At 38.7% G+C, this 17909-nt stretch overlaps 1 protein-coding gene across 4 annotated transcripts in view; it reads left to right on the top strand.

The window, feature by feature from the left end:
* Window positions 1-10954, top strand: part of AKAP7 (A-kinase anchoring protein 7) — an 80216-nt gene extending 69262 nt beyond the window's left edge. The window contains exons 8-9 of one of the 4 annotated variants that reach the window (XR_009418116.1): window positions 8709-9428; window positions 9670-9897. Coding sequence is in view for 3 of the 4 variants with exons in the window: in XM_059469012.1 (XP_059324995.1) it covers window positions 8709-8907; window positions 9670-9682 (212 nt within the window). In the remaining variant the exon portion in view is untranslated. Of the gene's footprint in view, window positions 1-8708 lie in introns of all 4 variants that reach the window. The other 3 variants (XM_059469012.1, XM_059469015.1, XM_059469013.1) reach the window with 3 other exon arrangements.
* Window positions 10955-17909: the final 6955 nt, after the last annotated feature.

Genomic DNA, 17909 nt, shown 5'->3' with positions numbered 1-17909 from the left:
AGCAGCAGAATGTGTTTCCATACAGAACTTTTCTGTATGGAAAATGTAAAGGCAAAGCAAACTAAAGTACCAGCTTTTCACCACACAGTTGGGTCTGAATAGAGTGAAAATAAATGCAAAAACTGGTTAGGGCATGAATACCCACCCTTTATTCTTTTACTCTTGAGTTGAGGAAAGACTGAGAACAATACTTCTTTAAAATAAGAGGACAAAGAAAATATATGAAACTACAAATTAGAACTGTTTAGGCTGATAGAAATAAAGGCCCAAAAGACCAGCTGGCATGAATAAGCAGTTTTCTACTGATGTTATGGGACAGATTTAGAATTATTGGGATGCTAAAGGGGAAGGTGTGGAATTCTGTATACTATGTAGGTAGAAAGAAAATTTGCAAATGGAAAAAAGAATGTAAAGAGATGAGAACCATCAGTTTTAAGGCATGGTAATGAGCAATCCATTATGAGTAAATTGGTAAAAATTGTGATGATTAGTTCAGTTTTTAGCATAGCAGACATATTTTTCTGGATTGATTTCACTGAAATGTTGCTAGAACAGTCTTTGACTCACTGAGTTTGAGGAAGTAGAAATATGGGGGAAGAAAGGGAGGGGGAGTTATTATTTTCCTAGAATGCAGTGTTAGAGCTGTAGGGATTTAATCTCATCAAAGAAGTCTTGTATTAGGTAGGGAAGTGGGGTTTTAAGGAGTTTTATGTTGTTTCAGAAAGAAAATGCTTTTATAACTGTTTGATATTTAACATTGGAAGGATATGGAAGTAAGTTCAGTGGTTTAAAAACAGTAATTAGGACTCAGTTATTCTTGATTTTTAATGGTGAAACAGACTCAAGAATAATGTTAATTTTTATTATTAAGTGCTTGTTCAGTAAATGAGGTTATTTGCTCTATTCATAAAGAATATAGGATGGAAAAAAATTAGTGTTCTCTCATATTCTTTCAATTTTTTTCTTGCCCTAGATTATAAAGTCTGTTTTTTCATGTGAAGGATTGACTGTATTAAATTTAGTTCTATGGCATGGTAGTGTTTCAGGATTTTTTTCACCCACAGATTTTGTTCTGCCATCCTCTAGCAACAATTTTTAAATTTCTGTGAATTAGATTAAGTGAGCTGTAATCCTACCTTCAGCATTCTTAACTCTTTATTTACAGCTATTCTGATTTCATGTCTGAGGTCATCAAGACTCCCATGACACAGAGAAATTTATTATGACTAAACACATGCCTGAGTTTGTTGCTTATCTTTTCTTTGGAATATTTTTCTTTAGAAATCAAGAGGAACTTTTTTCAAGCTCATATGGTGGAAGGACAATGGCTTTAAACTGAAAGAGGGGGGTGATTCCAAGAAGTTGTGGATGCCCAATCACTGTTCAATGCCAAGTTGGATGGGGCTCTGAGCAACCGGGTCTAGTGAAAGATGTCCCTTTCAGGGATAGAACTAGATGAGTTTTAAGGTTCCTTCCAAACCAAATCATTCTGTGATTCAGTGTTCTTGCAAGTGGGTATATTTGGGCTTTTAGAGAGCAATAAAAGTTGAGGAAGATCTTTTCCCTAAGAAGATCCCAAACAGTGGTTTTATGGGTTCAACGCCAGAGCATTTAAAGAGAGGCCTAAACTTCTATGTACTAGTACTCTCCAAATATCAAAAGTCAGCTTCATGTTTACAAACTTTTCTGTGGTAGAGCAGTGAACATTTATACAGCTACATCTCACAATATCAGTTTTAAAACTGGTAACAAATTCCAGCTCAGCTCTTCCATTTAAAGTGGAAGTTAGGTGGCAAACAAAAGGGAGAGAAGAAGGAACAAAACTAAATACATCATTTAAGGCAAAATCTATGATAGATAGAGGGGATTCAGATAGGAAAGGTCATGATAAGTACTTAATGCTGGGCGGGTTTTATAATTCAATTCAAATTGATTTAAGGGTGTCTTGTTATTTTTCCCAAAGCTGTTAGCAAATTTGGTCATATTCTATAGACTTGACCCATGAAAGGAAAGACAGCAACAATCCTACTCATATGTTCAAAACCATATAACTTCATGGTTTGCATAAGAAGCTTATGAAGTGAGTTTAGTTCCTTCAGGAGGAAGATTCTGGAGGAAAAGGATTAGACCCATCTATTTTGTCTGCCTTTGGATGCAGTTTTGCTACCAGTTCAAACCTATCTAAGATGCTCATACTGAGAGAGGGGACTCTAACCTTCTTCCATTAGATTCAGAATCTAATTAAGCATGGTTACAGAGATGTTAAAAGCACCTTGCAGATAACCTTTTTTTTCCTTATAAAGATACAGTATTTAAAATTATTAAATAAAATTAAAATTATTATGGTATTTTATGGACACTGTTGGACATACTCTTGAATTGCAATTATATCTCTTTTTTTGCAAGATTTCATCTTCCTTTTGCAGTTCAAACAGTATGCAGCTGTGTTTGACAACTCATGCTTCTGCAACTTAATAATTATATGAAAATGGGTGTTGATTAAAATTTGACTTTTCTGTCCATAACTTACAAGTACATTCATAATTGCTTTCCCCAGGGAAAGAGATGTGCTATGTGAGAGACTGTGATAACATGAGTTTGTATGGAGCCTTTTTCTGAGCTCAGGAGGAGCAACAACGCAGGTTCAGCTTGTTAAGATTCACTTATTAACACTTGTTTAAAAATCTGTCTTAGGCCAAAAAAGATTGCTTTTTTTAGTATACTTGACAGAAGCATGGAAAAGTCACAGCCAAAATAGCATCCCTTTGGAAGCTGTGTAGTAACAAATGAATCCTAAAGGCATGACAGTGAAGTTCCCATGACTATGGGAAGGATAAGGAAACAGTAACAAGAAGTGAATATTTATTAAATTACTTGCCTTGGCATGCTGGTGAGTAAACATTTGATTTTCATGGCTGACAGGTCCACAAGCAGGGACTTTAGAGTTTTGCCAAAATGTTTGGACAGTGGCAATTAAAATCTTTGTATGTACCATTTTTGTTAGCTGCTGTGTTTTTGGGCCTACACCTCCCTCAGTTTGGTGACCTAGCAGGGTCTAGGTCTTTGTGCCTTTAAGACAATCCAGCTCTGTCTGTGGTCACTGGTGACCGAGGTTGATGGGGAAGCAGCCTGTGTGTCCTCAGTATTATTTCTGGAGGACCACTGAAGGTAAGGCACTGACCTGTCTGTCGTGTTCCAGAGTTCAGCTTTTCCCTGGGAAAACCTGGAAGCCTGATGATCTCTCTCCCTCTCTCAGGCTCTGAAAACAGCAGGAGGCTTTGCCCTTGGCATCATCCTAGAGGGCAGAGCAACTCTTCTGCTCTCTTTGATCAGCCTGCTGACCCACGCTGCCCTCCCTGAGAGCTGCTGGTGCCGGGCAGCGCTGTGGATGGTGAAGGGGAGTGAATAATGTTACCTGGATGTTTGCTAGCACAATCTGCCTCAACCCTTTGGTTCTCCCATTGCCATCTTGCACAGATGGCAAGATGGATGGATGTTACAAGATGGATGTTACTGTGGTTATGTAAAACCACTTCTGTAACTTGGCCTGTTTTCTCTACTGGCGTGTTGGTGGGAAAAGTCAAGTAAAACTCACAGCTTTTTAAGCCATCTTGTTTCCTTCGGCCACTTTGCTATCTTTTCTGCCTGTTGCACTAGACTTCTTATAAATGAGTTCAATTTAAGCTTCATTAAAGGAGTTGGGGAATTTCACTGTCAACAGGTCTCTTTTAACAGAAAAATAAACCCAAGGTATTTAACAGAACTCCCTGTATGCCAGGACTAGAGTCTTATATAACTTCTTTAATTTTGTTTGTTCTGGAGGCGCTTGCCTGTGGCATCACATCCCTATTGCTTACAGAGGGGTGAATATGTTTAGCAGATCACATCCTCTTTCTTCATTTAGAGGTGGTCAGAAAATTTATATCAGGGCTTCACAGGGGTTTGTGTGAAACCAAACGAACTTTTGCCATGTTTGCCAAGTCTGGAGCTCAGAGGGACCTGCAGGTGTTTCTGTTGTCATTACTGAATCTGGCAAGAGCACCCCTTTCCCTGAATAGCTGTAACACCCTTAATTTCCTCTTTAGTAGAAATTACTACTTTATCAGGTTTATTCCATCGTGTGCCAAATTAAAATTAAAAAATCCTTTCCAGCAAACTAGAAACCATGTATTCAGCATGAAGAACAGATTGGTATTGCTTTATAAGACAGTCCTGTATTTACAGAGCAATATATGTAAACCTAAAGAAGTTTATTAGATGTCCCACATCAGGTGGGAACATGCAGCAACAGAAATGTCATCACCCTCGTGTCCTAATGAGATTCTAATTTCACCTTCCTCCCAGTGCCTTATTTGTGTCAATTTCTTAAGTGACCACTTAAGAGACTTTTCATGCAAGTCCTTCTTAATTAACAAGGAAATGTTCAGAGTTGTGACTTTCCTGTCTCTACTTACTGTGTTGATTAGATATGGGCACGTGCTCATATTTGTGTTCATAAAGTTTGTAAAAACTGTATTAGAAATGATTATTAGAATAACCCAGAAGGTGGATAGAGGCATGTCTGTTACCACAGCCCTCCCTAGGTCCCAGAGCAGAACCTCTGCCACCAAATTTCTCAGTGGGTCTCGGTCACCTATTCAAAATACTAAGGGTCTCTTTTATAATGTTCCCCATGTTATCATTGTTTTGTTGCCACGGAAGATTGTTGGAAGGAAGAACAAAGCCCAGTGTGTTGAGGCCACAAGGGAAGGCTTGAAGAACATTGTCTTGGAGCGTAGCTGGTAAAAGGATGTAAAACTGGCTTTTCCTATAAAAGGGATCCCCTGTTGCTTCCTTCAATTAAATCTATTACAAAAAAAATCACAATCCATGGGCTAATCATATGGACAATAGAGGGTTTCAAACTGTCCTGCCTCTCTCCAAATCTGAGATACCTACATGCCCTGTAAACAGGCTGTGTCAGGGCCATGAAAATGCTGTACCAGGACCATGATATCTGATTTGTTCCAATACAGTATTTCAAAATTCAGCTCACAATCTTGTAATGTGTAGGGGGTGTAAACTTGGAGAGTAAACCTAGTCCAGTAGAAAGATACAGCAGTGAATTTGAATCCAAACTTGGCTGTGGCTGCAGGCATCTGGTTCATGTCCATAACTGCTAGCAGTAGGATGTAGGATCATAAAGCCTCTTTTGAATAATTCTGTGGAGCTGATAGTTCCCTTTGTGAAAAATTATGGTCATTTCAGGACAACTTGTATGCTTCAGTTTTAGTAATAAAAAACGCTGCTCAGCATGAATGCATTGAGGTACATTCACAGAGTATGAATTGGTTTTCATGTCTTGAAAATAATAGAAGAGAATTCTGGGATAAACAAAATGAATAATTTTTTCATTTTTATTCTGAACAACATTGAGGAGAAGACAGTGGAATTTTTTTATTCACAGGCACAGAAATAAAGTTAGTGTCACAATATCGATGCAAATACAGTGCTGTGGTATATCTGCTCCCTTTTCAGAGCAGAGATTACAAAAAGAGCAAGTGTGAATTTTTAAACCTCCTTTTTGAATCTAAAACATTCATATCTGCAATGACTTCTACAGATATTACAGTAATTCCAATAATGTTAGACAGTGCACTCAAAGAAGCATTTGCCTGCTGCAAAAGAATTGTATTCATCAAAGAAGCAGGCAAGCAGCAGCTGCAACATGGGAGGAAAGATGTAAACAGGACAGATGTGTGTTAAATTGTCAAGTAGATACAGATGCTCAATACTTGTTTCTATTACATTACCTGTTTCATTTTATCTACAGTCATGAATAGGAGTGATACAATGGTACCCAGCTACCTTGCCAGCCAACCATGGCATTGCAGACACTCCCTCAACTGCTATTTTGGGAGTATGAGAATCAGAATAGAAACAGAGCATCAGGGAATCATACAGGTCCGTGTGCCTGTTCACCAAGGTGGCTGCATTGATAAATCCAAGCACAATCTTCATGCAAGGATGTGCATTCATTTGCATTCACATGTTAGTCAGATGTCTTGCCAGTGGCAGCGCAGAGCTCTCTTAGGAGGTGCTACAGTCTTCACCTCAGACTTTTGATGAGCCTCAAATATCTCAGAAATACTAAAAATAAACAAACAAAGCCCACAAATCCATTCTTCTGTAGCTATATAAACTGCATTTATAAAAGTACAGTTTTATAAAAATCTGACATTTTTCATGCTTGAGAAAGTACTTATAAGTGAGTTACCTGCTTATTTTGAAATAATAAACACAATAGTAATTATATGGATTTTTTACATACATCTGTAAATGACAACTGTTCTGCAGAAAGTATACATGGGAGAAAAGCTCTGGCCTTTCTCAGACCATAATGCATGATGTACTACAACTAAAATTACACTGTGAGTAAATACAATCAGTACTGTTGTGTGGTATCTGGAGGCCTCTGTGACTGATTAGTCATATTCTGCATATTAAGCACTGCAGGGTCAAGTGTGAGAGTGGCTGAGCACCATATTTCCCATTGATTTTTTTTTCTGAGTTGCATGGATAGATCATTAGCACTGTGTGAGTAAAGAATTCTGTGACCTATGAGCAATTCTGAAAAACGAGAAATTCTGCAACTGGAAAGCAGTTTTATTTTAAATAATCTTAAAGTGTTTTAATTAATTTTTCTAGTGACTAAATAGACCAGTGCAACCAACACATTTTTGAGCATCCTTACTAGAAGCAAAGGAAATCAGTAATCTAAGGGCTTCGTTCAAAGGAGTGTGTGGGATTAATTCAGAAAAGCTGTGAGGAGATGCTGCTCATAAATACCTTGGGTGCCCTGAGAGAGAAGAGTCCTTCCGGTAATTTAAAGGATAAACTTAAACCCAGGATTTAGAGATAGTGATATATAAGCAGTGAGTCAGAGAATGTGGAGTATGTAGCTGTTTGGTTTTGGGAATAGTGCCTCTGCCTCTGTTGCATGGTAGCCTGAAATATTTCTCCTTGGAAATGATAATAGTTTTTAATGTATTCTTATATTTACATTCTTATAATACATTCTTATGATGTATTCTTATATTTGGTTTTAACCAAAACTGTTCCCCTCAATATTATTTTTAATATCTTTAGAATATTTATCTATGCTTTCTCCAAAATGTAAAGAAATGCTTTACCAAGATGTAGTCTGATTGTTCTTCAGGGGGAGAGCACAGTTCTTCCTTGTCCATACTAACAGTGCTGTGGAGGCCCAGAACTGGAAGAGCAGCTACTGTTCCAGAGCAGAATGTTCAGATTAACAGCTAATAGAAGCACTACCTCTGAATATGAAGAGTTTTGTTTGCTTCTCTCTCTCCTCCTTGAATCCCCATATGAATTATGCTTTATCAGTGAAATCACTCCCAGTACACTAGGAAGACTAATAAAAGTCTTTCATAACTGTTATCTAAATGTGCTGGAATACTTTAATAAATTTACATGTATGAAAAATGACAAATTTAGGTAACTGAACAGTACAAAGCTTTGTGCTGAGAGCATACAATAATTTCTCTTTCACCACATGTGTGTGACTAAGCAGCCTCTTATTACTGGTCGCAGAATGCAAATGCCTGAAGAGGACATGAAATGTATGACCTTTAAATTCAGATGGAGGGAAACAGTTATTTACCTAGTGCAGGGGACTGTGAATTAGCAAATGGCATGACCAATGAGAATTGGACAATAAAATTTGCTTTTCCTGCAACAAATTCTTTGTGAAAGGAGGATTCTGCAGTAGGGTTTATAGTTTATTAGGAAAATGTTTCATGGAAAAGTACCATTTCAAATTAAGTGTAATGATGTATGAGAATCCTCACTATGCATATAGTTGTTTGTTGTATATGTTATTCATATTAAGTTTTAGCAAAACAGGGAAATTTAAGCTTCTTGTTTTTACCTGCAGATATTTAAAAATGGACTGCTGGAACTTGAAATCCTTTGATGTTAGAGCTTTAAGATAGAAGACAGAAGAGTGGCAGGGAGGGACTATATGTTTTTTGTTAGTTTTGTGCTTTGTTTAGAAAAATATTTGAAACCTGTGCTTTGAGTGTTTTAGTAATTTTTCCTGTGAGAAACTCCTGAATTACAAGCAATGAATAAATATATTTAGATTTATTAAGGAAAATCAAAAAATGGTGGCACCTAAATTTAGGAATGCTGCTGAAGTGTAAATAAGCCTTGTGCTATGTTAGACCCTGAGATTGGCTCAGTTGGTCAGAGCATGGGGCTGATAATGCCAAGGCTGCGAGTTTGATTGCCTTAATGGCCATTTACTCAAGAGTTGGATTTGGTGATCCTTATGTGCCTCTTCCAACTCAGACTATTCTGTGATTCTATGATCTTTGCTCAGATGTCACTGGTGATCATTGGCCAGAAAAAAAATTAAATTTGCACACTTACTCTTCTATGCTGAATGAGGGGTTATAACGTTAGCCAGTGGCTTTTGCTCGAGTGTTATAAGAAACACGAGCAGTGAAATATCTTTGATCTAATAGGCTGTACACATCTTTATGGAACATTTTGATTTGGAGCTTGAGGGGGGCAAAAATTACTTTTTACAATCAGGAAGAAGCTAATAACTTAGAATCCAGCTCAAATCAGAAGCTTCTGATACAATCTCAGCTACTGTCTTTGCATGGCAATGAATCCCTTCTCTTGTCTGTTGTGATGCATAGGTGAAAAGCAAGCAGCAGAGCCAGACGATGCAGAGCTGGTGAGCCTTAGCAAAAGGCTGGTGGAGAACGCAGTGCTGAAGGCTGTGCAACAATATTTAGAAGAAACACAAAACAAAAGCAGGCAGAGTGATGGGAGCCCTGCAAAAACTGAGGAAGCAGCAAGCAGCAGCAAGAATGAGAGCGACAATGATAACAGCAAGTGAGCGCTGTGCAAAAAGCCTGGGAGCAAATATCCCACCAAGAATAACTAGAAAAACATGTTCCGCTCCCTGCTGAAATTTGCAAAGTGGTGCTGGGTGTCAGGCTCTGCTTTGTGAGTCTCTTATCAAAAGTTTGTTCTGAACTGAAGGACACTGTCTACTGGTTTAATAAGTGCTTGCACTGCTGAAAATCTGCTGATTACTGGGAGGGATGGAAGGTGGAAAAAAGACAAGAGTGGTGAAACAGGCGGCTCCAGTCTTCACTCGCTCTTGATACCAAGAGTCCCTTTCTTGCTTTTTGAGGAGAAACTGAACATTTTGCATTTGTCATTTGGATTGTTGTGGATGACTATGGATGAAGCCTTGCCATAAGTGGAAGCGGTGCCCTGCGCCTGAGGGTTTGGCAGCGCTGCAGGGCTGCTTGCTCCGTGTGAGAGCACGTGCTGTTTCCTAGTCAACAGCAGTCAATACCAAGCTAAAAATTACCACTGCAGATACTCATCGCAGATACTATTACACAGTATGTAATAAGGCAGGAGTTTCCCTTAAATGTGATGCTGTACTGTTCTTTACATTTTGGTAGCATTTGTTGATGTAAATTATATTTTTTGATGAAAACCTTTTTATAAAAAATGAGTATGGGCAAAACACTGAGCACTTACTACTGTCCAAACCGGATATGATCTCTTTATCTCTGAATATTAATGATTCTAAATCATGTTAGTTGTTATAAAATGTATTATATTGTTGTTTTCCTCTAGGAGAGAGCCATGAAGCAGACTTAGTAAAGGAAGCTTTACGCAGAGAAACGCAGGCCCTGTTACCCAGACTGAATCAGATAAAGGAGCTGTTAACGAGTCCTGAGATCCGCACAAAAATTAGCAAAGAACTCTTTGAAGACAGGCACAACTCTAACAGTAAATGGAAAAGTTGTATTGACTCTGAGTCTCCAAATGCATGACTGTAAATTGCCATTGTGGAATATCTCATCAGGTTGTTTAAGACAAAATATTGTGGCAAGAAATTTTTCAGGTTGGTTTGTTTGGCTTTTTTTAACTGAAAATGTGAATGGGTATAAATGGCTCATGAGGAATCATGCTGAAATACTTGCACAGAAGGGTTATATTTCATAATAATGAACTATAGCCCCTTCTCAACATTGCATTGAAACCTGTTTGAGTGTGCAGGTATATGTCATGACTCCAAAGTAGAAAATACTGGTTTCAAATAGATCTGAGCAAACACTGTGCCCTTCCTTTATCACTGTAAATAATTCAGTTTTTTTTTTTCTCATATACTCCTTCCCTAACAATGATGTACAAGTATTAAAAAATTGGTGGTTTTAAATACTACAAAATGTATATTTGGGGAAAAAATTCCTCTTTTAATTATCTGCCTTTTGTATATGTACTGGCATTTTGGGTTAGCGTTGTATGTTTTTTATTGTTTTTTTAAACAGCACTTGAATACTTCTATAGATGCTGACATTTAGTTTCTGCTGATGTTTACACTAAAGCAAGAATGTTTTAAATTTCAGTATGAAATTCAGGCTCCACTGATCTCAATGCCATACTCTCATTGGCTTTAATGGAGTCAGGATGCTGCAATTAAGATTTCTCGTGCAAATAATAATATTCCTTGGGATAATATTTGCCTTTTTACTTTTGTAGAACAGTGTTTTTGTCTTTTGTTTTTGATGTTCCTCCATCTCTACCTTCTGCTGCCTGAGATGGGGTGTCACTTTGCTCTCATTGTTCCCTCCACACACCTGCAAGAGTCACTGAAGATTTGGATAATGGACAGCAAAGCAGGAGTAGGTCCAATATTTGCAATTTTTACACGCATTGTCATAAAAGCTATATAATATGTTGTGATTTGTATCAGAATTGTGCTGTTAGAACAGCTGTGTGCATGTTCTTCATTTGTCTCAAGCACTGTTCATTTATCTCACGTCAGAGCTTTTTTTTCCTCATTTGATATATAACAGTATATTCTGAAACGCATCTTTTACATGCTATGTTCACAATAAAATATTTTTCCTTTGCACTCTGTGTACATTTTCACCTGTTTCCAAATGGACTTGAATAAAATTAAGTGCTTGCAAGTGACAGGGTTACAGGAGAGAAATAGTGCTCCAGTGAATCACACCATTAAGTTGGCTACAGGGTATTGTGCCAACATACTGCTCTGGAGCTTGGCTGCTGAAATCATGCAGATAAACTAGGCCCAAGTCATTATTGTTTTCAAGGAAAAATCTTTGAAACTCTTGGGATTAATTTATGTTCTGGGCAGGGCAGATTTAGAAATAAATACTGGTTACAACTTCCTAGAGGTCCACTCTTAAAGTGTGAGTTAAAGGAGTAGCCTCAAAATGCTCTAGAATACTAGATAAAAAAAATCTCAATCTGAAATCATCCCTGGAGATCATTGAGAGATAGCTTTTTATAGGCTATCAAGCAATTTAAATCCAACTTGCACGTAAGAACACAAAACCAGACACTCAGCTGTGAAAACAGGAAAACTATTGTATTATATCTGAATCATGGATTGTCATCTCCCATTCCTCTCTACAAGTCATCTCCATGATTAAGGGCCTTTTTATATAATTCAGCTTGTAACAGTCATTGTTCTCATATTTCAAGTAAAACTGTGGAAATTAATCACTGAAATTATGTCCAGGCACTTTCATAGGTGATCTCATTATTTGAGAGCATGCTCATTCAGTTCCTATGGATGGCATCGAGAATAGCAGCTCTGAAAAATGTTGGGGAGGGTTGAGGGCCTGAGCAAAGGCATCATCTGAGATGTACTGGAGTGTGCCTGCCAGATATGGCACAGACCATAAAGGGGATGTTCTATTGCATCAGAAACTGTGGGATAGAGGACACCCCAGAAGCCTCTAAAAAGACTCTAGATACACGTGTTTAAGCAAACCAAACATATATTTAATTTTTAGATGTTTTGAAAGAGGAAAATCAAGAGGGCTTTTGTTTCTGAACCATTCATGTGATCTTAAAATAGCCTTTACTTCTGTTTTTTACAAGAATGACTGTTAATTTACTCAAAAAATAGGGGGGGGAAACCCTTGCATCTGGATTCATTTTCTTACCCTTCTTGCTTTCTCAAAGTTTTTTTTTTCCACTGGCAGTGAAGCCTGGCTGCCAAACTGAAGGATAAATCTCTTGTATGGAGCTGTGAGATGAGCACTGAAGAAGGCAGATACATAAAGACTGAACCTATTATAGGCAGGTGTGAAGCTCAGAGCTGCACCCAACCAGAACAAATATGTTGCCTTCCTCACACTTACAAATCATTTTCAGACAACAATTCTGTTTCTTAAATAAGCTCTTCTTCTGAGGAATGTCTTAAGGTAGTGATGCACAGGTTATTCTCGGAAAGTGTTGGCATTTCAAAGCAGAAGGTGCAAGTTTGTCCATGTTTTGTTTTCAGTTCTACTTTCCAGTTTGCTCATACTCAAAGGGTATTTCTACACTGCTGATTGTAGAGCTGTGACAGATTTAAAAGCAATAGCTCAGCTTCCAGGACTAATCTAGCTGGAACTGCCTATGACTTGCTGAGAAACTTCTTGACATCTAGGCTTGGTCCAGGCATAGACCAAAAAAATTGTGGAAGGCATGCATGGATATCTGAGCAACCCATGCCATGAATTCCCTACACTGTTGGGCTGTGCATGAGAGCTGTTTAAGAGTTGACAGAGTAACCAGAGGACAGTAAATCCATGTAAATCCTGACTAACAGACCCCAATTCTCTGATGAAGGAAGGGAGACTGTTGTGGAAATCCATGTCTCCAAGCACAGGCATATGTAGCATAAGGATGCTCAGTCTGGTAGCAGAGGGGTAATGCACCAGCTGAATGTGCATCAAGGCCTTTGTGAGAATGAAACTAAATGCTGTTTCTGAGTTGACTTAAGGTGACCTAAAGCTGAAATGGATTGGAGCTTAAGGTCAGATTTGAATGCTGTATCCAGATATACAGGTATTGGGACCCACGCTGGATAATGCCCTATGTCTATTGATGGTCCTACTGAATTGTTTGGTAAAATACTACTTCTTGGTAAGGTTATACAGTCTCTAAGTTAGGATTCAAGAGCCTTCATATTACATATTTATAGAAGTTTCTGATTATAACTGTGCACACTTCTGTGTGTGCTATTTTAGCCTAAAGACCGTGTGAGCATGTCATGGATCAGAGTGTGAGCCATGCTTCATTCTGGTGACAAGAATGATACTCTTTCATTTTTATGTCAGTCTAGACATGACTCACATATTCTTGTTAGAATTCTGACTTTTTAAAGGTCTTGAGAGATATCCTACAGATTTATGTAGTCAGCAAGGAGAAGAGCAGGGCCACTGCCCTCAGTGGAACTTTTAAGTTGAAATTTAGTAAAAACACACATTTCATTTTTTTCTAGTTATGTCCAAGAATATGCTTGTGAAGTGTAAAATGAAACTTTTTCACTGCAGATGAAATACTAGCTGCAGAGCAGGCTGCAGCCCAGTGGAAGGCCAGGAGGAAATCTGTTTGCCTCAGCTGGAGCCTGGTAGCCAAACACCTGAGGGTTGCTTCACTCTGCTTTTAGCCTCAGACTTGGTTTTGCACAATGTTTTTCAAAACGATATTTTATCAGGGAACCCCCTCTGCCTCTGTTCAGCTGTTAGTGGTATGTTGTCTTGGCCTGAAAAAATGAGGGGCTGAACTGCAACTGTGGCTTTCAGCTGTTTCCATCTGAAAGCCACAGTAGCAGTTTGGAGGAGGGGAGAAATTGTTTCTGAAATCCCAGAGAGATTGGTGTCTTTGCAGAGACACCTCTGGTCTTGCTCAACAGAGGTTGAAGGAGGGCTTACATGACTATTCACTGAAGTCTTCATCTGGCAGTGACTACTGTCTGACCCAGGCCAAAACCACTGGACAAAAGCAGCTCCCAGAAATGACATGGTGAATGGGTCAACTGCGTGATTAGTGAGCAGTTGGATAAAGTAAGTGGTGTTTTAGCTTCATGAAAATTGTGTCAAGTCATGGTCATGTAATAATTTAATTTGTGGAAGTCTTTTGGAATTTTGATTCTTCTGTAATTGTTCACATAGTGACAGGGGGTAATCTCTTTCATGTGTAGGTGCACATGTAATGTGCACCTTCATCAGTAAAGACTGATGAAGGTGCACCTGCTTTCAAAGAGCTCTTCAGTGCCGTACAACAATCTTCTATAGAAATGTTTTGCACTTTTTTTTTTTTTTTCAGTTAAACAAAGTTTTTCCTGGCCTGGTTTCAGAGGCAAGGAGTCACACTATTCTTATGGGAATGGAAACTGTTTGAACCGTGGAAGTAGGAGCACGTTAATGCTGACATGTGTTTTACTCTGCTGTTCCTTTGATCAATAGTTTCTGTATAAGCAACTTCTTAGCATGCACTCATCTTCTCATTTATATTCTCCTCATGTTAAGCCTTTATAATGAGAACATTTGTACTGAATGAAAATCAGTCCCAAGAGACGCCTGGGCTGAGGAATAAAACACACTCATAGTGGAGCAATAATTAGAACAGTACAAGGGAAAACAAAAAGCGATATGCCTGCCATTCCTGGCATAGCAAAAAGGGCACTCTGGCATTGATAAGCAAATAATTCTGCAGCAAGCGACTGGAGTTTGACTGCTGGTTTGTGGTCTCTGGTCCCACTGCTGTTTATGTTCTTTGTTTAGTGACTCTTGGATGAAAAATGCATTAACAGAGGCTGGGACGTAGAACTGTTTCTTCAAGGAACTCTCCTCATTGCTGGAAAATAAAGCCCCTTTTTGCTTGTGGTGATTAAGGATTAAACCAATCCAAAATGCAGAATTATAGTAGTTAAGAGAAGATAATTAAAAATTACACATGGGGATTTCAGTAGGAGCTTATCTGAAATGAAAGTTGGTTTCCTTTCACATAAGAAAGGCAGAAATTATTTGAGGTCAAGACTGACTCAAGATTCTGGTGAGATTTTTTTAGCAAAACTGCAATTTGAATTAAAACTCAGAGAAAATGTTGCATTTCCAGAATATGTTTTACTTTAATTATTTTTTCCCTTTTCTTAACCATAAAGATAACTTCAGGCACTGAAACACTCAGAAGATGAGAAGAAAACATGCTGATATGATTTAACTTTATTCATAACTCAGAAAAACAAAACATAACAGAAAACAAAACAAAGAAGAAATACCAGCAACTAACGATAAAAGTCAAAGGTAGCTGCTAGTGTGAAAAAAGAAAACGTGGTAAATCCAAATGTTTAGAAGAACAGAGGATGCAAGGAAGCAAAACAATAGTGTTCCCTGCATCCGGTCAGTCAAATAATGAACACCTGTGTCTGTCACTCTGCTGTACTGTACAGGCAAATGTCCCATTTCCCAGGCACATTTTCCAACCAGACACATCCGAGGAAGAGGACTGAATGAGCATGTGGTCACTCTTGCAGGGTGCTGAAGTGAAGAGTTTTAAGGAATATTGCAGGATAGAGGTTAAGTGAAGGTAAAATCAAGGCAAACTCAGGGAGGTGATCTCTAGAGGCGCAGGGAGAAGCAAAGGAACAAAGTGTGCGTTTGAAGCTCCATTTATCACTGTGTAGGTCCTCTGAACCTTTGTCACTTTCAGCAGTTACCCCCTGTCACTATGTGAAAACTTACAGAAGACTCAAAATTTCAAAAGCTTTTCACAAATTAAATTATTACATGACCATGACTTGGAACAATTTTCATGAAGCTAAAACACTACTTTATCCAACTTCTGTCAAAGTGGAATAAGTAGTCAAACCCTTAAATGTGCAGAGAACTACAGGAAATAATTTGCAAATGATCTTAAATTCTGTGGCATTCCTCCTGCCAGCCAGCAGAGCAGAGTGGGCAACAAACCTCCCTCCCCCAGAAAGAAATAGATGACTGAATGTTTGCAAATAGCTTGAGGTGATGGCTGCAACATCAAGCCTTGTTCTTGCTAAGTACAAAAAATTGGAATACAAACCTCAGCAAACTTATTTAGGTTATTTAACAAAAAGAGTCCACAGCAAAACCATGCAGAATCCTTAAGTAAATATGATAACTTGATAAATTAAAACCTTCTTTACCATTGTGCTCTAAAATTAGACATATCACTGGACTGGGATGGATCCTATTGTTTGTAGAATGATTGCTAACAAAGGGAATATGCAGAGAATGGCTAAAGCAACATCCCAAATTAATAATTCTGCAGAGGTAAGGAAGGTGTTTCAAAAGTGAAGGTGCAAAAAGGAAAAAACAGATTAATTTTTTAGTAAGTCCAGATATTCATAACTCACTCCATCCATCCATCCATCCATCCATCCATCCATCCATCCATCCATCCATCCATCCCAATAAAACTTCAAGTGCAGGGACTTTTCTAAGCTGTATAGTTCCATTGCACTTAAAGCAAGTGTTAATTAAGGAAACATAACTGGAACTGTTTTTAGTGGTAGATGTAGAAAACATAGAAAAATAGATTCATTGCTCATTGAGCTAACATTGCCAGTGGCCTGCCTGTTACATATTTATTCTACAATTTTACATGTAGACATGGTAATAATTTTCTAGGGATACCGAAAAGGCACCAAAAGACAGAGAACCCACTCTTAATTTGTACCTTAAGATTATAAAAAAGGAAATGAAGTAATGCATTTTTTGAGAGACTGGGAATCAACTTTCTTAGTTATATACTAGACAGCTTTTGTACTTTCAGTATACAGGGGTGTAATACTTTGAAAATAACATGGACATTATGGAACATCACTGGATTTAGTGATGGACTTAGTTACAGAAAAGATGAGTATGGAGAAGCCACAGATCAGTTTGTCTTGTCTTGTTGCCATCCTGTAACCTCAGACTCCTGGAAGACCACTTTTCATCTCTCATGACTGCAGAGATGCTCCTTCATAGTTACTTACTAAGTCTCTGGTATTTTTACTGCTGTAGTGTTTCTGGATCATCCACATGAATAAATAATTTATATACATTAATAATTTACACTAGTGAGTGTGATGGAGTAACAGAGGCTGGAGGCCATGGGATCAAAGGGAAGGGATCTTCTCTGTAGTCAGTGAAGTCACCAGGGTCATGAAGAGAGGCTAAAAGACTGTGTATGGGGAGCTTGATCTACCAAACTGGGGCAGCAGCCTACACCACCAGCACATGAAGGACTGGGAAAGTGAACATGATCAGGTCTTGGCTCAAAATGTGTTATGGCCTCTCTTTCAGCTCAATTTGTTTGGGCATCTTTAACCAGGCATAAAGAGACCCCACAAAATGGACATGCACAGCTCAAAAACATAAATTGGCTGTCTATTACTTAACACATTAAAAAATGGGGTTTTACAAACTACTAAGCTAAGCTTTAATATGCTCCCCACCCCAAAATCTCTCTGCTGGTTGGGTGGCCATGAGTTAGGAGGAGAGAGGTCAGTCTCCATAATCCCCTGGACCAAAGTCTCTGCAGTGCTGAGCTGCCACCTGCCACCCCCTCCAGCAGTGCTGGTCCACCAGCTGTGTGAGCCAGTGATTCCTGCACTGCTGGCCTCCTGCCACCCCATCTCACATCCTTCATACAGCCACTGTCAGAGCTGCACAGGGCAGCTGTCAACATGAGACCTTGTTCCCAGGCTGGGAGAGACACAACGTGCCCAGCAGCCTCACCACATCCACATCTGTCACGTGGGCTGTTCTCCACACCGGCACACATTTCCATCCAAAAACTACATTAGCTTATGCATGAGTGGATTAATGTTACTATTGGTATTCCAGACTCAAGCTGGTCCTTGCAAGAATTAGATTAAGGAGGCTTCAGAGAAATGTTGGCTAACATTTGTTAATAATTATTCTTGAATGTAATCTCAGAGCCCTTGGCTCTGCCAAAATATTGGACATTTTCCTCACACTGTCTCCTTCCCTCACTCCAGAGAAATCCAAAGAGAAGCTTGCTTTAGCCACAACTGGCCCCAG

This window comes from Ammospiza nelsoni, chromosome 3 (genome assembly GCF_027579445.1).
Source record: "Ammospiza nelsoni isolate bAmmNel1 chromosome 3, bAmmNel1.pri, whole genome shotgun sequence".
NCBI lineage: Eukaryota > Metazoa > Chordata > Aves > Passeriformes > Passerellidae > Ammospiza > Ammospiza nelsoni.
Note: the sequence above shows the minus strand (reverse complement) of the source record. Positions and strands in the feature narration are given on the sequence as shown.